The sequence below is a fragment of the Stigmatopora argus genome, chromosome 3, assembly GCF_051989625.1.
Source record: "Stigmatopora argus isolate UIUO_Sarg chromosome 3, RoL_Sarg_1.0, whole genome shotgun sequence".
Classification (NCBI taxonomy): Eukaryota; Metazoa; Chordata; class Actinopteri; order Syngnathiformes; family Syngnathidae; genus Stigmatopora; species Stigmatopora argus.
In genome coordinates, this window is record NC_135389.1 from 8,168,603 (window position 1) to 8,190,901 (window position 22,299).

General features: G+C 39.3%; 3 protein-coding genes across 4 annotated transcripts; 1 reads left to right on the forward strand and 2 right to left on the reverse strand.

Moving 5' to 3' along the window:
• Nucleotides 1-2,504: 2,504 nt before the first annotated feature.
• rhcgb (Rh family, C glycoprotein b) lies at nt 2,505-9,178 on the reverse strand. Its single transcript, XM_077596813.1, is given in 11 exon segments — nt 2,505-2,899; nt 3,785-3,852; nt 4,648-4,721; nt 4,814-4,938; nt 5,025-5,161; nt 6,032-6,169; nt 6,261-6,427; nt 6,499-6,646; nt 6,959-7,109; nt 7,459-7,651; nt 8,870-9,178. Coding segments are annotated over 11 exon segments (1,458 nt in total). The 5' UTR covers nt 9,093-9,178; the 3' UTR covers nt 2,505-2,865.
• Nucleotides 9,179-11,431: 2,253 nt separating this feature from the next.
• Nucleotides 11,432-13,416, reverse strand: gdpgp1 (GDP-D-glucose phosphorylase 1). Its single transcript, XM_077596737.1, has one exon. It carries the CDS (start codon nt 13,208-13,210, stop codon nt 12,152-12,154), a length of 1,059 nt encoding a protein of 352 aa, XP_077452863.1. The 5' UTR covers nt 13,211-13,416; the 3' UTR covers nt 11,432-12,151.
• Nucleotides 13,417-14,291: 875 nt separating this feature from the next.
• LOC144071947 (titin-like) lies at nt 14,292-22,034 on the forward strand. 2 transcript variants are annotated; one of them, XM_077597475.1, is made up of 5 exons: nt 14,292-14,416; nt 14,510-14,551; nt 14,717-14,804; nt 14,957-21,217; nt 21,373-22,034. In XM_077597475.1, the coding sequence occupies exons 2-5, from the start codon at nt 14,528-14,530 to the stop codon at nt 21,405-21,407; spliced, it is 6,408 nt and encodes a 2,135-aa protein (XP_077453601.1). In that variant the 5' UTR covers nt 14,292-14,416; nt 14,510-14,527; the 3' UTR covers nt 21,408-22,034. The 2 variants fall into 2 exon arrangements, with proteins under 2 accessions (XP_077453601.1, XP_077453600.1); XM_077597474.1 differs by having other exon boundaries at nt 14,399-14,551.
• Nucleotides 22,035-22,299: the final 265 nt, after the last annotated feature.

Consider the following 22,299-nt stretch of genomic DNA (forward strand, 5'->3'; position numbering starts at 1 on the left):
CCATCTCAGGGCACGAGGAGACAGGAAAACCATTCACTCTTACACTCATACCTAGGGGTAATTTACAGTGCCCAATCAACCTGCAATGCATGTTTTTTAAATGTGGGAGGAAACCAGAGTACCCGAATAAAACCCACACAAGTCGAGAGAGATCATGCAAACTCCACACAGGTAGAGCTACCTGGATTTGAACCCAGGACCCCAGAGCTGTGAGGTCGACGCGCTAACGCCTCATCCACCGGGCCAATTGGCTGGACACCACTTCAGGTGCCCGTAGTCAGCTGCAATTGGCTAACCCCCCCCCGTGATTCTTGTGAGAATAACCGGTACAGAAAATGAATAACAAACCATCAAGATGAATAAATGGTACATAAATAAATGAAGTAGTGGAGAAAAATGGAAACGATTGCACTCTCTTTCCGCTGTTTATTCATTCATTCATTTTTTTGAACCACTTTATCCTCATTAGGGTCGCGGAGGGTGCTGGAGCATATCCCAACTGACTCTAAATTCAAAATGTAAACACTGACAGTCAGCAGGGAGATGCTCACTTTGAGATATCGTGTTCAGAACACAGTTGAGTTTAAAAGCCCTGATATCACTTACTAAAGCATGCCTTTTAAAGTTTAAAGACACAGTTTTACAGAAAATGCGGAAAATTAATGAATGAATACTTGTCTATAAAAGAGGGAGAGACACTTTCTGCCAAGCAATACTTTCAAAAAGTAATGTATTTCTTTACATTCTCTTTAATAATATATTAAGTTATTGTATTTACATCTAGCATACAAAGCTATTATTATGTGATTGAGCTGATAACGAAAATCTGGCTTTTTTTGGAAGTGGCTAGATGAGAGTAACTGCATTAAAATTCATCTTAATTTGGATCAATTACTTAAAGTATGAGTTAAGAAACCATATTATTTACATTATTCCCCAAGTGTAAAATATCAGAGGTCGTCCTGCTGTCCAACTTTTGCCGTAACTCCAAACCATGATATTTTTAAGACATGTACATTTCATAGCCATGTACTAATCTAATCTAATCCCGACCTGCAAACACTATTGCTGGCACCCAGTGTAAACACTTTTTCTGGTGTTCTCATTATCATTAATGAGCGTCACTATGGCCTCATGCTTTGTGCACTTCGCATTCTGGAGGCCTTGTTCTGTGCCTACTTTCCCACCCTCCCCACCTGTCAATCAAACATCATGATAGAGGCTGGATGACAGGCAGTCAGCCAAGAAAGCAAGGCCTTGTTCTCTGCAGCCCCCACCATCACCATGCCTCCTCATTGTTTTCATTCTCACCTTAGGTTCTCATCACGTTCAAGTCACATCTGTGGCCATCTCAGCCCAAAAGAGACTCAACTCGGGTCTCACAAGTGCCTGAGCCATGGTGCACCTGCACCTCTAAATAGGCATCCTATCATGTAAACAACACTCCGAATTAGTTCTGCATTTGTCCTTTAAGTAGATTGAGAATAAGCATGAGTCAAGTCGGAGCGGGAACTCGGATCCAACGAGAAGGAGCCAATGTGTGTGTGTCGTGGGGGGTTGTGGGTGGCATCCAATGCAACAATGTGGGAACCGTTTCTCCCAGCAGGGCTATGTTTTTTTAATTGAAGCACTTGTACCATCATTACCTTCTTTACACAAACATGTTCCCCAAGACAAAAGAGCGAGAGCTGAGCTGTAAAGCCGCTCTTGTTAAAACTGAATGTGTAGATAAACTCCTTGTGTACCTCATCTGTGGGAACCAGCCAACTTAAATAGGCCGAAAGTGTGCTTGTTTTGTGGTATGAAAACTAGTGGAAATTGTAGTAGTAGGGACACTTCCTGGCTTTTGAACTGAGGTTAAAATGAAAAGGCAGGTGCAAGTCTGGTTACGGAGTAAGCCCTGGAGTCCACAAGGGTGTGACCTTTCCTTACAGTATGTTTGACCCCTGTGGAAAGGCCACGCTGGAGAACTTTTCACCTTTTTGTGTATGGTTAACATACTATTTTCATGCAATTTACCTGCATTTTCATCCATCTGACAACTATAAATGGCAAAAGAGGGTTAGAAGAAGAGTTTACATCAGGGGTGTCAGACTCGGGTTGGTTCGTGGGCCGCGTTAACGTCAACTCGATTTCATGTGGGCCGGACCATTTTAGATATAATATTTAGATTTTTTTTAAATAAATGGATTAAAAGAACTGGATTAAAATCCCTGAATATTCAGTTTTTTATAGATCTAAAACAATGTTTATTTTAGCTATTTTTATATATTTTTAGATTTACAAAATGATTTTTGAACTAAAAACACAGATAAAAAATGATTAAAAATTACAATTATTGATTTAAAAGGGGGAAAATCAGGAAATTTAATATACATCTATACTCTTCATTTGAATTTGATCCTAAAACAGAAAGTCGGCACTCATGATTTACTTTCCCGGGCCACACAAAATAATGCGGCGGGCCAGATTTGGCCCCCGGACTGCCACTTTGTCACATGTGGTTTGCATGATCTACTCTTTTACCTTTATTCACAGATAAAATATTTTAAACATGGTAGATGCAAATCTTCTCAAACAACAATAAATCAATATGAGCTGAGTAATGAATATACAATAACCTAATTATGTCCTGCTTCTTTAATTGGCCAAATATAGTTATACTGTGAATTGAAATTATTTACTCAGTTCAGACTTTGTGGGAATTTACAATACAAATTGATAGTATGACCAAATGCATGATCTAATATGTTTGGATTAGATGAAATATATATGTGATTAAACTGGAATTTCTTTTTTCTGTCCGTCAGGAGAATGAAAAGGAACCAACAGAGGACAGCCACGTCTCAAAATGAAGATATTGGGTCAGTTCTGCTCTAAGGTGAAATTTGACTCCGTTCTGGGAAAAAGAAAAGAAAAAAAACATTACTCATGATCAAAAACATTAAAAATTAATACAAAAAACATTCAGAAACCACCAATTTAGTGGCATTCCACTAAAAAATGCTCCTCCTGAAATATATATTTAAACGGTTGCAAACATGCAATACAAAACATGAATGAATGAGAGTATTGTCATAAAATCTTTACATACCTGTGCTGCCACCAAGAGGTTAAAAAAAGCTGCACAAATGCCTTACCGAATCTCTTGCTCACAATTAGTAAGCCCTTTCATTCATTCATCCATTTTCTGAATCGCTTATATCTCACAAGGATCGCGGGGGGTGCTGGAGCCTTACCCAGCTAACTACAATACACTGAAATGGTAGCCAGCCAATCGTAGGGCACAAGGAGACGGGCAGCCTTTCATGCCTTGGGGCAATTTAGATTGTTCAACCATCTTCCCCTGCATGTTTTTGGGATGTGGAAGGAAACCGGAGTAACCAGAGAAAACCCAAACAAAGTCCGAGGAGATCCCCAAACTCTATGCGCTGAGGAGCGACCGGGGATCAAACCCTCAGCACCAAAACTGTGAGGCCGACACGATAAACCACTCAAAAACCAGGCTGCAACCTCTACCAAAACACCTACATTTATTTAGTGTTGAATATCATTTTAAAATGGTGGCAGGATGAGTGCTGATTGCCATTTAACATGACTTTAGATGTGATTGGTCATTTGTGGATGCAGTGCCATTCCCAGTTATTAGTGGGGTTTCAAGCAAGGGAACATTACAGGAAAAAGGTGGAAACATTTACTGAATACTTAAACAATGAGCGTACTCTATTTATTATGATTATTAACTGAACACGGTTGATTATCAGACACAAGTTTGAATACTTACACATCTTTATTGAGCATGTGATTGTTGTACTGCAGGACTGGTGGAATGCTTTCCTCCTCGTCAGGCACCTGGACATTCATCAACATTAATACACACACATATATATATATATATATATATATATATATATATATATATATATATATATATATATATATATATATATATATATATATATATATATATATATATATATATATATATATATTTAGCTGCAATTTGTACTGTAGAAAATGCTTAATTGTGCCTGCCGATGATATTTTAAGTTTAATATATATATTGAAATTGAAAACCACAGCTCTAAAATATAAAAATATGAACAATTTTGAGGTGCCTAATTTTAATTTTAACTTTTGACTGTATTTCCTGTAAGATATTTTCATCCTGAGAATATCTTATACATAATATGTTCAAATTCACTGTTTGGTAACTTTTTTTAAAGATGTTCTGATTTGTGCCCCCCAAGGGGCACTAAAATAATTCTTCCAATATTTCAAACGGTTTAAAAATGATTGTGTTCTCTGGATGAATGAAGTGTTTTATCTGTGTAGTTTGATTGCAATTGCAAGTAAAACTTGTTCCGCAAATGATAGGTTTTTAAAATTTGCACCTTTCCACAATATTCAAATTTTCTGAGATATTAAACTTGGAGTTTTCATTCCTTTTCAGTAATAATCAGCAAAATAAATACAATTACCACTTGAAATATATCAGTCTGTCGGTTATGTCCATGTTTAATGGAATTACTAAAAGAAATCCGCTTTTCCATGATGTTTAACTTTGGTTAAAAAACACACTGATACTATATATACTTAAGTGTGACTTTCTCGGTTCTCATGGTATCAACTAATATCAGCACCAACCTCCCAGTACACCTCATCTTCAAAGCAGTTGTCATCAGCTGGGTCCCCCCAAATAGGCAACCTTAAAATACAACCTATAAGAATACAAACAAAACCGTATTAAACTTGCACTAATAATATTCATGATCCTTGCTCATCTTTGGTCCGTAAATATACAACAGCTTACCGACCATGATGCCCCCTCCTACACCGAAGCAGATAGCCACACAGATGCCCGCAGCCTGGTGGCCTCCCTGCCTCGTGGGTGTCATCGTTTCAAAATCACCCTCAAAATCAAAGGTGTTGATCAGTCTTTTGTGTAAAAGAAAAACAAAACAAATACATTCAGAGCGTTCAACAACCCCATTTCATATGAATGACCCCGACTTGCTTCTCACCCTTCTTTACCATACACAGAGTCGGATGCGGCTGCGGCAGTAATGGCGCCCACAATACCACCTATGACCCCAGGCATGGCATGGAGGTTGTGGATTCCACACGTGTCCTGAATCTTCAGGTGCTTCTCCATAAATGGCTGTGACAAAAGTATTACATTAGAATTGCATTACTAATTAACAGCTAATCCCCAGATATTAAATTTACAGGGTGACTGAGCCGTATTCTATGAATTGATGAAGCCTCTCGAATTAGGGCAAAACTTGTCCTAAGAGTCTTCTGGTTGCAATTAAGTCAACACTAAGAGAATGAAATAACTCGGGATGAATGAGAATATTCACTGGCAAAAAAGAAGAAAAAAAACACCTACATATTGTATATTGTATTCTATATTATTTATTTCTTTATTATTTTTATTCATTTTATTTTTATATATTTATATTTATAAATATATTAAATATATTAAATATATATTTATAAATTTATAATTATTTTATTTATTTACTTTTATTATTATTTATTATATTGGAACTATAAGTCGCACCTGAGTATAAGTCGCACTAGCTAAAAATGTGCAATGAAAACGAAAAAAAACATTTAAGTTGCTATGGAGTATAAATCACATTTTTGAGGGAACTTTTTTTGATAAAATCAAAAACAAAGAAAAGACATGTTATCTTGAAAGGCATTTAAAATATTTTTTGATAAAAATAATAGTTGGTAGTTTATAAAATAAATTACGACTTTTTTATCATTTTATCATAACAAGCATACATCGCCTTCTTGCAGTTTGGTGTAAAAATAATTATGATAATTAATGATATGATAATGTGTGAATAATTCCACACATAAGTCACACCTCTGGCCAAAGTGCAAAACAATCTGCAAACCTGGGATTGAACCCTTGATCTGGGAACACTGGGACCGACATGCTAATCACTTGTCCACCAGATGCCCTGTCTTTGGTCAAAATCTGACTAATTAAGACCAAAAGATCTGATAACAATACCGTGAGGAATATGTAACCCAATGTTGAGATGATCCCGCAGCAGAAGCCAACGATCAGCGCCCCGTATGGCATCAACATGAATTCTGCTGCAGTTCCAACCGCAACACCGCCAGCCAGTGTAGAGTTTTGAATGTGCACCTTGGCAGAAGAGAAAAGCAACATGTGTCTGGCAGGCAGGCGGAGAACACGGATGGAAAGTCGATTTGCAGCAAACCTATAACATTTATACCATGTCTAGTTTGCCATGCTTCTGAAAGAGGCTGGAGAAGGCCACAGTGGTGAGCACAGTTGAAGCCAAGGCTAGGTAGGTGTTAATGGCGGCTCGGTGCTGGCCGTCCCCGTGGTCGGCGATTGCGGAATTGAAGCTGGGCCAGAACATCCACAGAAAGAGAGTGCCTACCCATTTAATATGGAGAAGTCAGTCAGAGTGTACATAATTCAGTTCTGCAGCTTTACTCGACGTCTACCTATCATAGCAAAGACATCTGAGTGGTACACCGAGCCCTGTAGACGACTGCTCTGGTCCAGGTTGGGTCGATAGAGCATCCACGAGATGGCGAGGCCGTAATAGGCGCCAAATGTGTGGATCACCATGGAGCCTCCTGCATCTCAAGCCTTACAGCAAAAAGGGTTATTTGGTCACAGGGCAATTCAGTATTTTATCCGTTTCCTTGACTTCTGTACAGCCGTATTATCTTTCGATACTATATTCATATTGAATATTTAATGATCTTGCTGACATAACAAAGAGAACACGTGTTCTTGTTGACAGGAAGGGTTAACGTCAGTTGCAAAGTAAAATATTAGACATTTAAAAAATAATATTGAAAAGGTTCATGTTTGAATAAATGGGAATAAGCCACAAGATTATGAATTTGTCATTATTCCTGTAAGACTTATACTATATAATGGAGCCCACATACTTACGTGTATGAGAGTGAGGATGATGTATTCCTCCACAGCAAATAATGTGATCCCAAATAGGGTCAATACCATCAACTGAACTGGACTGACTTTACCCAGCACAGCTCCATAAGCAATCAGACAGCCCGCCACACAGAAATCTGCATTAATTAAACTTTGAAAGAAGAATACATTATGTACAAGTCACTTTGGTCAACATTGGAAGAAATACAACTGCTTGGTTTCTTCTTGAAGAAACATGAAACGTGAGGTAGCTGTGCATATACATCAGACTAAAATTTCTAACCTCATCATCCTTTCCCATGAGCATGACGTTTCTGTTTACCTTGTAACCAATGTACTAGTCATACAAAACACCATTAAGTCTAATATGTCTGTATAGATGGCAATGTTAGACTACTTTCATTTCATATGTTTTCTGGTCACCACAAAAAAACTATGTGCGGCACTTGTGATTAAATGATTAAATCCAGTATTTACGATTAGGTTGAAGAGGAAGTTACTTTTCAACACCAATTTTGATCTTCCCGTCAGTGTAATCCAAGGAGTGGAACCAGCCTTGCATTAGAAGAGCCCATTGGAGTCCAAACGCTGCAATGAGGAAATTGAAACCCACGGCGCCAAAGCTGTAGCGCTTCAGAAAAGTCATCAGAAAGCCAAATCCCACAAAGATCATCACATGGACATCTTGAAAGCCTGGACATAAAATAGGTTATTAGTACCTCGGTCTCAGACAATAACAAGAAAGTAGTTGGTCCCCTTTTTTCCCCTCTTATAAGACACAAAATATTATCATTAGCAAAGCTTTTAATTATAGGATCATACAGAATTGTTTCTGATTGCAAACAATGTAACAACAACCTAATTTGTAGTGTAAAATAAACCACTATTAACTTTTTATTTTCTAAATAGCCTTGGCACTGGCTCCCTTGTGAATACCAGCATCACCCAGCTAGTGTCATTTACAATAACACGTCCAGAGAACATCTGACAGAGGTACTGGCACAATATGTTGTTACTGTGAAACATTAGAATACATTGTGACAACTGCTCCCTGTTGAAACTTTTTAAATGTATCTGGGTGAAACAGTCTTTTAATACCTCAATAATAGAGCACCATCAACAAAATTTGGGCAAATGCAATAAAGTCAATACAACAGGTTTTTAGGGATCTCATCACAACTGTATACAAAACTATAAAAAGTAGTACGGCACCTGTGTCAAAGTGGCGGCCCGGGGGCCAAATCTGGCCCGCCGCATCATTTTGTGTGGCCCGGGAAAGTAAATCATGAGTGCCGACTTTCTGTTTTGGGATCAAATTAAAATGAAGAGTATAGATGTATATTAAATTTCCTGATTTTCTCCCTTTTAAATCAATGATTGTAATTTAAAAAAAAAAAAAATTCTGTGCTTTTAGTTCAAAATTCATTTTGTAAAATCTAAAAATATTTTTAAAAAAGCTAAAATAAACATTGTTTTAGATCTATAAAAAACTGAATATTCAGGGCTTTTAATCCAGTTCTTTTAATCCATTTATTTAAAAAAAATCTAAATATTATATCTAAAACGGTCCGGCCCACATGAAATCGAGTTGACGTTAACGCGGCCCGCGGACCAACCCGAGTCTGACACCCTTGCAGTACGGTTTATTAGGTCATTATTTTTTCTAAGAGTGGTTTCTTTTGGAAATAAAAACTGATGGATAAACTACAGGGAAAAAGTGCAAACCACAAGGGAAATAACTGCCAGTGCTTGTCAGCAATGTCAACGCATGACAAACAGATGGTTTGCTTCATTTAAGCATGTGATGCTTTTTAGAAATTTGCTCGTACGAGTATTGTTTTCCTCTGCAAAATTAAAAGGTGACACAGATTGGATTAGAGTAGAGACAAAAGGCAGCATCAAGTCACTTACTTGGATATCTGAAGTAGTAGTCATTCTCAATGTCACTTGAAATATTATGTGCTTTCCTGTGCTCGATCCAGTGTGGATTGGACTCCTCGTCATAACGAATAAAAACCCCAAACAAGATGATCATGGCTGTTTGCCACACGATACATACTGCTGGAAGACTTAGACGTACATTTGTATTTTTTGGACCGTCACAGAATTCTCTAAAGCTCTGAATGCATCCCATTCTGGAGTTTTAGCTTTGCTTTTTGTCTATTTTGAAGCTGTTCTAAGATATGTTGGCGACAAATTATTCACCTCAGGTCTCTTCTATTAAAGTCTCTTCTAAAATGAATGCCAAGCTCAAGAGAAAGTGAGCAAAGATGAGGACACTCCCACAGTCACTCCCTCATCACTGTCCATAACAGTGATTCTCATCAGTGTGCTGATCATCAGGTGTGGCATAACAAATTGTCCAGTGTCACTAGTTTGGACCAAAATTAAAAGATAAATAATACAATTATTGGCTTAATCGACCCATGCCAATGGCAAATGGTTCTCTGCTAGACAGAATAAGATACAAAATGATTTATTATTTACATCTGTAGAGATGTGATGTGATAGGAAACTTGGCCTGATTAAGAGGGCAGAATTGAGTGTAAAAGATGGTGATTTTAAGATAGTTTTTTTATTTTTACGGGCTAGATCAAGCCATTTTTAGAGGATCGGGTTTGTAAAATGTATTTGGTTTTATTTTTAGGTATTAAATCATTAGCTACCATTGAAAGAAAGAGACATTCAATCAATTTCAACTGGGACGGCTGGCAAAGCAAGTGATCAGTGAAACATGATGACTTTATATGGCAGTTACTGAGTTACAAGTAACAAAATAATTCATAGAGTAGAAGCCAAAATTATATTTATACAGTGTTTATATGTTATATAGTATGTAGAAGAGTAGTTACCACATCCATCTCAAGATCTGAGAAAGAGCTTTCAATCCCTGATGGGTTCCAACCTCCCTGTGTCTAGTTTGCATGTTCTCCTCGTGCCTGCGTGAGTTTTCTCCGTTTTTCTCCCACATTTCAAAAATCTGGCTGGTAAAATATGGATGAATAAGGCTAGTTAAAGTCTAAATTCCTCCTAGGTATGAGTGTGAGCAGGAATAGTTGTTCTTCTCCTTGTGCCCTGCGATTGGCTCGCCACCAATTCAGGGTGTCCCCTGCCTGCTGCCCATAGTTGGCTGGGATATGCTCCAGCACCCTTCGTGACCATTGTGAGGAAAACCGGAAGGGAAAATTAATTAAAAAAAGAACATTCCAAGAAACAAATTTGGAAGCATAATTCATAGGTTTCAAGATAAAGACAGTGGGAATTAGACAGAAGAGGCTGTCAACGACTGCTGTCCATCACTTGCAAAGAGATGCACAGACATAAATGGATATATAGTATTTTTTTTTTCATTCATTCAATCATTTTCAAAACTGGTCATCCTTGTAGGGGTAGCGGGGAAAGTGCTGCCCATCTGACGTTGGGCATCAGTTAGTCATAGTTCAGATGGAGACAGACAACCGTTCACACTCACAACCCCACAAAAAAACAAAGTAAGACTCATGGGGAGTTTGACTTGGAAACTCCTCCCACAATTTTAACCTTTAGATTTGCACGTGTTGGCATGGTGTGATGGAGGGGTGGGGAGTTGTTCTCATGACTTCAGAAGTCAGATCCTGTGAAGCATTCACTGTAAATAACGTGTTTCCCACAAGACATGAGAAAGGTGCTTGACAGGTTTGACTCAGTCAAGCATTACAGTACGGGGTTCAAGGTGAACAAATATGCCCACTGAACTTGAAATTGAACTTGAAAAGAGTGAATTCCACTAGTTGAACACCATTTTGAAGCCAGTTTTATATTTTCTCCATTCATGTTTGTAGTATTTTTCAGACTATAAAACGCTACTACGAATGAAGAAGTAGTACGTTTTAGTGCAAGGGTGTCGGGTTGGTTCGCGGGCCGCATTAACGTCAACTCGATTTGATGTGGGCCGGACCATTTTAGATATAATATTTAGATTTTTTTTTTTTTATAAATAAATTGATTAAAAGAACTGGATCAAAAGCCCTAACTATTTCATTTTTTATAGATCTAAAACAATGTTTATTTGAGCTTTTTTTTCTTAGTAAAGGAAAATCTCTTTTAATCATTATGTTCCATATTAAAGTGGAAAACAAAATATTTTTACATATTTTTAGATTTTGATAAATGATTTTTGAACTAAAAACACAGAAAAAAAATATTAAAAAATTACAATTATTGATTTAAAAGGGGGAAAATCAGGAAATATAATATACATCTATATTCTTCATTTTAATTTGATCCTAAAACAGAAAGTCGGCACTCATGATTTACTTTCTCGGGCCACACAAAATGATGTGGCGGGCCAGATTTGGCCCCCGGGCCGCCACTTTGACACCTGTGTTTTAGTGAATACGGCAAATTATTGCTTTTGTCATTTGTATTTTTAAAATTAAATTGCTGCATTTATCATGAGTCCTTTTATTGTTGTATGTATGGTTTTGATGAATATGTCTGGAGCAGTATAATACTGTACAGTTATGCTCCAACAAAATAGGTTCGATGTCATTATGACATAAAACTAAATAAAAAAGAACCAAATATTGGATTTAAATTTTTAATGGCCTCTAACTGGCTGTTGATTATCATACAAATGACAGACTGCATACATTCACCACTATAAAATGGGAAGATAAACCTATCGTATATTTCGTAATCTTTTTGCATCATTCATTAAAGTGACCTCTTTTTTATTAAGACCACAGTGGAAGAAGCGTAGCTGAAGCTCGTCATCAGGTTAAAAGACACATCGCTGCTCTAATCATTTGAGTCGCATTGCTTCCATGGTGATGCCATCCTGGCATATAATAAGATCTACTGGGATGACGCTAGATTTTGCTTCATAACAGTCAACGAATTGGTTGGAAAGATGTCATTTGATTTGCCTTCAACAACAAAATCGTCCACTTTTCTTTTAAACTGTACACATTTGGCGACATAGAAAATGAAGTGGACTTAGGTAAATTCCACATACAGAATATTTGATCGAAATGTTGTAATAAACATTAGCTTGCACAAAACATAAACTGCATATTACATGGGCTGTAAACCTCAATCAGTAATTGATAAAATTGTTGACATCACACAATACACCTTTAAGACACATCCTTGGAAAGAGTTCATTATTAAACATTAATATGAACTCAACAAGCTTTGTCACTCCGAAAAACCTCATGTTAAATGTTGAGTCAACTGCCTTTCCAACTGAAGAAAATCTTCATTCGGTAGAAGATAATGCTGAATTGTTTCTATCACGTGCGACTCAGTGGCGAGCTCAAAGTCCTTCTTGTTCTTAAACGGTAGATGTCCTGCAAGCTCGCACAAGGCCACGTTGAGAGCGGACTCCTCTTTGATCCCGAAAGAAGCTAGTCTGGGCCACACAGCGATGCGTACCCCGTTTCTTAACAACCTGTCTTCCTGTTCGCAGGGTGGACATCCCCTGGTCATGAAAAGGTTGTGAGCAACATTGGCTTCCGTTAAAAAGTCTGTGACATGGCAGATAGTGCTTGCAACAACATCCACATCCTCAGACTCAGTGTAGAACAGAAACCCAGCAGGGAAACCCGTCAAAGTATAAAACCCCCTTTCAGGGAGGAGAGGCCGGCAAGGTAGAGATTCAATATTGAGCTTGTGTTTCAGGTAATATCCATGGAGGTGTAAGTGATTGACGGACGCAAAAGCCCCTAGACTGTTGAAGCCCACCCGAAACGCTGGATCAGAACTGAGCAGTACAGATTCAATACCAACTTGAATGGAAAACTTTGTGAGAACCTGAGGAAAGCAGTGTGTTGGATCTGGAACAAAAAGACAATGTCCAAACTCTAGAGGACTGACATTGACCAACACGACAATCTTGCATGGTTGATGGTCAATTATTTGCTCTTCACCGGAGTCCTTAATCATTTCAAATAAGACTTCATCCGGATTGATCTTGTTGAAATTAAACTGTTCGGCATTAAAATCCTGTTTAATACTCAAGATCTCCTGAGGCTTTCTCCTCTCTGTTCCTCTTTTGACATTTAACTGAGCCACAAAACCACAGGGGCCAGGGAGGACACGTGTTTGTAAATCCCCCAAATTGTAACGGAGGAGCCCCCTCTCCATCCTGTCCGCCCACCCGGCTCGGATGCCTGAATCAAACCTAGAATTATTTGCCATCTGGGATCCATTATTATTAAAGTGCACATCTTTAACAAAGTCCTGTTTCCCGTAGAAAAATTGAATTGCCATGGTTGATTCTCAAGGCTGTTTTGAAGTTGTAGGAAATGTCCTACGACGCTTTTGTAAATATATACTATATTAAATATAAATTTGAGTCATTTGGAGTCTTCTGAACCGATGTCCCCCCGTTAGGAACCACCTCAGACATGAACTAACCACGAACAAAGTGGTTATCGTAGACTTAAGCGCGTTAGACTCCATTCACTGTATAATTACAGCTGGTTCTTCTTCGTTGGTATACGCATATCCGGTTTTGAATGCCAAAATAAAAGACTCCTGTCCTCTTCGGAAAGTCCCATTTATTGCAGCTTTTGCCACTTTTTTTTGTTAAATTATATCGTCGGGTCAAGGAGACAGGAAGAAAAACTGTGCTACTTAAATAATAAATTAATTTGACAACGCCCTCCTTTTTCATTCTTGCACACACCGTCGATGAAGTAATTCTCTAGCTTTTTTTTCCTGTCCCTTGTGTAAGTCGCTTGAGGTTGTATCCACACTATTTTAATACGTATTTTAATATTTTTTCCATTTACTATCTTTATCACTTTTGGCCATACAATTGCCCGTTCACACTCTCACTCATACCTAAGGGTAATTTAGAGTGCTCAACCAGCCAATTGCATGTCTTTGAAATGTGGGAGGAAACTCGAGTACCCGGAGAAAACCCACACAAACCCAGGGAGAACATGCAAACTCCACATGGTAGGATCATAGTTGGCTGAGATAGGCTCCAGCACCCCCGTGACCCCTGCAAGGATAAGCGGTATGGAAGATTAGATTAAATAATTTTATTCATCCCGTATTCGGGAAATTTCACTGTCACAGTAGCAAGAGGGTGAGAATACAGACATGTTACGTTCATTTTCATACATTTCACATAGTGATAAAGTCTAATTTTAACTTTTTGTATCATCATAAGCAGCCTTATGTATTACTAGTCTTGCTAAGTCCTCAACTTTTTAAAACAGCAGACTTAACTTTTCTTATTCAGAAATAAAACATCCAAATGATGTTTACAATCTGCTTCATTTAAAAACAAATCAATAGTATAGGATACACTTCATCACATTAACATGCGAAAAATTGTCTGGTCACTGTTGTTCTGTAACTCCATGCAGGCGTAACTATCTTTGGAAGATGAAGCAGCTGGTCAGTCATGCGGCTATTTTAGCAGCTTGCTTTTGGAAATAAAGCAGGCAGTGACTGCTGGAGTTGGTCAGTGTGTTTAGCTGCTTGAGAGCATAGTTTCATTTCTCAATATCTCAAATCGCTTTCTGTTGAATTTTTTCCCCCACTCTCCTTTATAAGGCCATACTGTATACAAGGATGGAGGCAAGACAAGACAAAGAAGTAAGTACTAATTGTTTTTAACTTGTATAACTTGTAGGAAAATCTTACAAGAGTGTATGCATGTATTATTCCAAGTAGTTCCAAGTTTTCATGAGATCGTTCATGTCAAGGATTAACCATTTGTACAATCATTTTGTTTCACCTACAACTGCCTCTGTTTTGTAGACAGGAAATAAACTAAACGATACAACTCAGCCCTGCAATGTGACAAATGATACTGATGCTGAGTCATCCACCTCTGGCGGTGTCGACGGTAGGCAAAACACACGTCCTGTATTTGCTAACTCTTCACACTAAAGTGCATGTACAACAGTGTCTTAAAAAATACAATTACAAGATATAGTGCGATATATCTTTAAACTCAATGTCTTACACATTTTATTTATTTACTATTTGATTCTAAAGGACAGTTCACCAGGTCTGCTGAAAGGAGCACACAAAACCCTAAAGAACAGTCTGCTACTGGTTCAGCAAAGGAAAAGCCTGTAAAACCAACTCTTCAATTGACTTCGAGCACATTTACAGTAAAAAATGGTGAAGAGTTGAAAATAGAGATACCAGTGTTGGGGAATCCATCTCCAAAGATAGAATGGAAAAAAGATGGAATGTCTGTCAAAGAAACATCCAGACTGGAGATCTCAACTACATCATCAATGACAGTCCTTCATATCAGACATGCTGCAAGGGAGCACGTTGGTCAATATTCCATCAAAGCAAGCAGCACCGCTGGAAACGATACAGGAGAAATCACAGTGGTGGTTTTTGAAAAGCCAGACCCACCAAAAGGGCCTGTGAAGATTGATGAGGTCAGTTCTGACTATGCGTCCATTTCTTGGGAGCCACCTGAATACATGGGAGGATGTCACCTTGACAACTACATAGTAGAGAAACGTGAAATTATTGACATGTCTTGGCAAACTGTATCAGCCACAACAGTGCGAACCGCAATCAAAGTCACTAAACTAAAGACTGGTAATGAGTATCAATTCAGAGTGTTTGCAGAAAATAGGTATGGCAAGAGTACACCAATCACATCTGCAATTGTACTCGCACAGTATCCATTTAGTGTGCCTAAGGCTACTGGCACGCCTTTTGTATCTGCAGTGACAAAGTATAGCATGATAGTTGAATGGGCGCCTCCGGGAGAAGATGGAGGCAGTCCAGTCACTGGCTATCATTTGGAACGAAAGGAGAAAAACAGTATCTTATGGACCAAGCTGAACAAACTTTCCATACCTGATAACCGATTCAAAACATCTGGCCTGGAGGACGGCATTGAATATGAATTCAGAGTTTACGCTGAGAACATTGCTGGACTCAGTCCACCAAGCAAGGTATCCGACTGCTATGTGGCGAGAGATCCTTGTGATCCACCTGGTAAACCTGAAGCTGTTGTCATTACTAAAGAGAACATTACACTCCAATGGGCCAAACCTGGCAACGATGGTGGGAGCTCGATTACAGGCTACGTTGTGGAAAAGAGAGAGCTTCCAGATGGCAGATGGGGGAAAGCAAACTTCACAAATGTAATTGAAAATCAATTTACAATTACAGGTCTGACAGGAGGCCAAAGTTATGAGTTCAAAGTAACTGCGAAAAATGGTGCAGGCGTCTGGAGCAAACCCTCTGAAAGTATTACCATATTTGCTGAAGATGTAATTGAAGGACCCTCGGCTGTTATGGATCCTAAGTTCAAGAGCACACTTGTGGTTCAGGCTGGTGAAAATTTTACAATTGAAGCTGACTACTTTGGAAAGCCCCTACCCAATCTAAGGTGGCTGAAGAATAGTGAGGAAATAAACAAAGCTACCCCAAGAGCAGATGTAAAAAACACACTTACTCATACAACATTAACTATCAGAGAATGTACACGGATGGATGGAGGACACTTTGTACTAAGTCTCACAAACATCGACGGGACAACATCGATACCAGTTAATGTAAAAGTATTGGATACTCCCAGCTCTCCAGATGGACCTTTGAGGGTGAAAGTTGCCAGTGCTGAAAAATGCAGTCTTCATTGGAACCCGCCGTCAAATGATGGTGGTGCCAGTGTTTCACATTACATCATCGAAAAAAGAGAGACCAGCCGTATCACGTGGACAGTGGTCGATCCACATGTTGAAGCTGTCAGTTACAAAGCAACAAAGCTGACACCCGGGAGAGAATACCTATTTCGTGTTTGTGCTGTGAACAAATTTGGAGCCGGGGAATTTCTGGAATCAGAACCATTTATTGCAGAGAATCCCTTTAAGACACCCAGTGCTCCCTCTACTCCCGTAGCCAGTGCCGTGACTGGAGACTCTGTAATGTTAAAATGGGAAAGACCAGAGACTGATGGAGGTTCAGAGATTGATGGCTACATCCTGGAGAAATGTGATAAAGAGGGGGTTAGGTGGACTAAGTGTAACAAAAGAAGACTGAGTGACTTGCGCTTCAGATGCACAGGACTCACCGAGGGACATTATTATCAGTTTAGAGTATCGGCAGAGAATGCTGCAGGTGTTGGCCCGCACAGTGAAGCAACTGATTTTATTAAAGTGTGTGACGCTTCATACCCTCCTGGTCCACCTACCAACCTGAAAGTTACAGACTATTCCTGCAGTACTGTCTCTTTATCCTGGTCAAAGTCTATTTATGATGGTGGAGCTCCCATTACTGGATATGTTGTCGAGATGAAAGAAGCAACAAATGATGAATGGATCACATGCACACAAAACACAGAAGAAACAAAGGATACAATAAAAGGCCTGAGACAAAATACAGGGTACAATTTTCGTGTACGTGCAACAAATGCCAATGGAGTTGGTGAACCTGCGGACTTACCGGGGTCTGTGGTTGCAGCTGAGAAACTAGAGCCACCTGAAGTTCAGTTGGACACAACTTTGAGAAAAATGGTTAGTGTCCGAGCCTGTTCAACATTACGTCTCTGTGTTGGCATCAAAGGAAGGCCTGAACCTGAGGTCCAATGGTCAAAGGAGGATGGTCCTCTCAGTGAGCATGCACAAATAGAGGTGACAGGTTCCCACACATTGCTGATTATCGAAAATGTCAATCGCAAGGACACTGGGAAGTATCTAGTAACTGTTACTAATTGTAAGGGCTTTAAATCGGCATTTATCAATGTTCGAGTGTTGGACACCCCTAGTGCACCAACAAACCTACAAGTAAAAGATGTACAGAGAGATTCTGTGTCCATTTCGTGGGAATCTCCTCTCATTGATGGAGGAGCAGAAATCTTACATTACACAGTGGAAAAGAGAGAGGACGCTAGGAAAGCATTCACAAGTGTCTGTAGTAACTGTACAAGGAACTCCTATAAAATTGACAATCTTCAGGAGGGCTCTTTTTATTACTTCCGTATCTTGGCTGTAAACGAATATGGTAGCGGACAAGCAGCTGAAACAATTGAACCTGTTAAAGTTTCTGAAGTGCCACTTCCTCCTGGAAAAATCACACAGAATGAGGTCACTGGTGACAGTGTACACCTCTCGTGGCAAAAGCCTGATCATGATGGTGGAAGCAAAATTACGTGTTATATTGTAGAAATGCTAGCAAAGGGAGATGATACATGGAAAATCTGTTCTGAGACTAAATTGTTGGAAACAGTCATTTCCACACTGACAAAAGGAATGGAGTATTTCTTCAGAGTTAGCGCTATGAATGAAAAGGGAAAGAGTGAACCCAAGCTCCTGTTGACACCTGTTACTGTAAATGACACAAGTGCCAAACCTGTTATTAATTTGCTGTCCAGTGCATTTAATGTTAAGGCAGGGAACGATTTAAGGGTTGATGTGCCATTTAAAGGTGTACCACAGCCAACGGTCACATGGAAGAAAGATGGCAATAACCTTAAAGAGACCTGTAGGGTAAATGTGTCTACACTGGATATGTCATCTCAAATCATAATAAAAGATGCCCATAAGATGGATGTTGGCTTATATCAAGTAACTGTCAGTAATTGTGCTGGTAGCACATCTGCTGAAATCCATGTCAATGTTTTTGAAAAACCTGGAGCACCATGCAATCTGATTGTGGAAGAGGTGAGCGCTGACTTTGTGTCTCTGAAATGGCAGCCCCCACATTACAGTGGAGGATGTCAAATATCTAATTATGTTGTTGATAAGAGAGATGCAACAAGCACAATTTGGCAGACCATATCAGCCACCGTTGCCAGGAATTCTATAAAAATTTCTCGGCTGACACAGGGGACTGAATATTACTTTCGAGTTGCAGCAGAGAATCGGTATGGCAAGAGTTCTTTTATTGAGTTGGAACCTGTTGTTGCCCAATATCCGTTCAAGGTCCCAAGTTCACCAAACAATGTCTCGGTTATAAGTGCCTCAAAGTCTACGATGGTAATTACATGGAACCCGGCAAATAGTGATGGTGGCAGCCCTATTATTGGCTATCATATTGAGTGCAAAGATCAGAGCAGTATCCTCTGGACAAAGTTAAACAGAAGTCCTGTGACAGAGAACAGGTTCAAAGTTACGAGCATTGTAGAAGGCCTCATGTATGAGTTCAGGGTGTACGCTGAAAATATTGCTGGTGTAGGTCCATGCAGTAAAGCCTCTGAACCTGTTGCAGCAAGAGATCAATGTGAGCCCCCACACAACCTCACAATCACTAATATAACCAATTCATCAGTGTCCCTCTCATGGGAAAAACCAGAATATGACGGTGGAGCTAAAATCACTAGTTTCATTGTAGAACGCAAAGAACTTCCTGATAATTGTTGGCTCAAGTGTAACTTCACTAACTTACTTGACACATTTTTTGACGTAACTGGTCTCACAGAGGGTGAACAATACGATTTCAGAGTCCTTGCAAAGAATGCAGTGGAGCTCTTCAGTGCACCCTCTGAGGCCACAGGACCTGTGACTGTGCAGCACGATGTGAAGCCACCTAAAATTATTGTGGAGGAAAAATTTAGACAGGTTTTGATTGTAAAAGTAGGGGATCTTCTAAGAATAAATGCTGACATATCGGGTCGCCCCAACCCTACAGTGTTGTGGTCGAAGAACGGTAGAACTATTGGCACAACGGGCAGGGTTGAGATAAATGTAACAAAGACACATACATCTCTAATTATCCGAGAAAGTGTTCGAAAAGACTCTGGACAGTACATTCTGACCCTACAGAGTACTGCTGGTACCACATCTATAGCAATTACATGTAGAGTCTTAGATAGGCCTGGCCCACCAGCAGGACCTCTGGAAGTGTCTGGACTTTCAGCAGAGAAAGTGGCTTTATCGTGGGGCCCCCCTCACGAGACAGGTGGTGCAGAGATAATGCATTACATTGTTGAGAAGTGTGAAACCAGCCGTGTATCTTGGACTCTTGTATATGGTGAATTGATGACAACGACTTGCAAAATAACCAAGCTACTCAAAGGAAATGAGTACCTCTTTAGGGTGAGAGCAGTGAACAATTATGGTGAGGGAGAAAATCTGGAAAGTGATCCAATCAAGGCAACTGACCCCTTCACCATTCCATCAGCTCCAACGGATGTTGAGGTCACAAGTAAAACGACTGAAGCTATGACTGTCTGCTGGAAAGCTCCAATGTCTGATGGCGGAAGCAGGATCAGCGGCTACATTATTGAAAAGCGTGACAAGCAGGGCATTCGCTGGCTACGTGTCAATAAGAAGCCTGTCTACGACCTACGAGTCAAAGTCTCTGGTTTACACGAAGGATGTGAATATGAATTTCGGGTATTTGCAGAGAATGCTGCGGGGATAAGTGATCCCAGTCTGCCATGTCCTCATACCATGGCAGAGGATCCAACATTTTTGCCTTCCCCTCCTGGAAAGCCTACAATTCTCGATTCTTCCAAGTCTTCAATCACTCTGTCATGGAATAAGCCCCTGTTTGATGGTGGAGCCCTCGTCACTGGATACAAAGTTGATTTTAGAAAATCGTCTAAAGATGTATGGACTGCCGGCACTCCAAAAACAGATAAGACTGAGTTTAAAGTTACTGGGCTCACTTCAGAGACAGAATATGTATTTGTTGTTAGATCAATAAATAAGGTAGGCATCAGTGAGGCCAGTCCTGAATCAGATCCTTATGTCACTGTGGACAGAGAGGAAGAACCCAAGTTTGAAATTAGCACTGAGATGAAGAAGACCCTTCATATTAAACAAGGAAGTGCCTTGACTTTAACTGTGCCTTTCACTGGCAAACCTGTTCCCAGTGTGACTTGGGAAAAAGCAGACGTGGATCTAAGAATCAGAGGACTAATCAACACCACCAATTCCGTCACCTCCATTACTGTGGAAAAAGTGACTCGCGATGATTCAGGCAAATATATTGTAAAACTGCAAAATGGTGCCGGAAATGCCTCTTTAGCTCTAAGTGTGAGAGTCCTGGATTCCCCTGGTCCACCCGCACACTTAGCTGTAAAGGATGTTACCAAGAACTCTGCCACCGTTACTTGGGACATTCCTGAGAATGAGGGAGGAGCCTCTGTGGAGAACTACCTTATTGACATACTGGACATCAGCAGAAAAGGATGGACCAGACTCTCGAAGAAATGCCACAGATTGTCCTACAAAGTGACTGACCTGGAGGAGGGAGGAATTTACTACTTTAGAGTCACTGCTGAGAATGACTTTGGCATTGGTGTTCCGGCTGAGACGAAGGAAGGAACAACAATGGCAGGTAGGGTCTATAAGCAAATTAATAATGCTGTTTAGTGAGTGGCTTTATTGAACTGCAATAGAAAAATAGTTAGATCAAATGGATCTAAAAAATTCTGAGCTATTACATTTTGTTGTACTGGATTCTGTTCATCAATTCTTTTTAACTTTCTTTAGATACAACAGACTGGGAAGCCAACCTGGGTGCCTAGATTTTACCTTCTTCAGAAGGGGAGCTGAAAATCTTCAGCATTTTGTGCAGATTGCTGACCTATTCATACTTTGTTCAATTTTTGAATGTCCGATTTTCTTGAATTTAAAAAAAATTCTTGTGTTTAAGCACAAATGTTTTGTAGTGCGTTTAAATAAAAAAATGAAATATAGTATGCCCATAACTGCAGTTTGGATTTGAAGTAGAAAATAGAACATCCTTTGTTACGGTTGTTGATGGGTTTCACCAAACCTTTATTGCCTTTCAGACATTCATTCATACAATTTTAAATGCTAGTTTGGGGTCAGATTGTGGGGGAAGCAGTTTAAGCAGGAAAGCCCACACTTCCTTCTCACCACTGACTTTGCCCAACAATTATTGGGGCCAAATTATTAAAAACATAAACAGGTTATTTAAAGTTTAACTAAGGTGGCCAGCTGGATGAAAGTAGATTGTTTATCCGGAGAAATTGCATTCAGTAATGTTTATGGTACACCTGTATGATTATTGGGAGAGTTATAATACTAATAAAACCTAATACATATGCTGTATATGTAACAATGTTGTTTATTTCAATAAAAATAATTGGCTAATCTTGTCACTTAATTTTCAGTAAACATTTTCAGATGAGAATAAATGAAGGAAGAAAATGAACTGTAATAATAACTATTTTCTAGTTTTAAGTGCCTATTTGAATAAAATGGTCATTATTAAATTGCAAATAAAATAAAACATTGTTACTAAAAACAAAAAAAAATTTAGGCGTCAAGCTTTTGAATGAAAATATGCTCCAAAAATATATTTTTACGATAAAGTCTGCTGAGCCCGTGCCGTCTAAATTGGTGTCTTTTCGGCCTCCAAATGTGATGCAACAAAGTACACACACAACCTAT

What these genes read in the sequence shown, in the direction of transcription:
- LOC144071947 (XM_077597475.1), top strand. Translation starts at nt 14,528, where the DNA reads ATGGAGGCAAGACAAGACAAAGAA. An exon ending in AGGCAAGACAAGACAAAGAA is followed by an intron (nt 14,552 to 14,716) that starts GTAAGTACTAAT and finishes TCTGTTTTGTAG; the next exon opens with ACAGGAAATAAACTAAACGA. An exon ending in GGAAGGAACAACAATGGCAG is followed by an intron (nt 21,218 to 21,372) that starts GTAGGGTCTATA and finishes AACTTTCTTTAG; the next exon opens with ATACAACAGACTGGGAAGCC.
- gdpgp1 (XM_077596737.1), bottom strand. Translation starts at nt 13,210, where the DNA reads ATGGCAATTCAATTTTTCTACGGGAAACAGGACTTTGTTAAAGATGTG.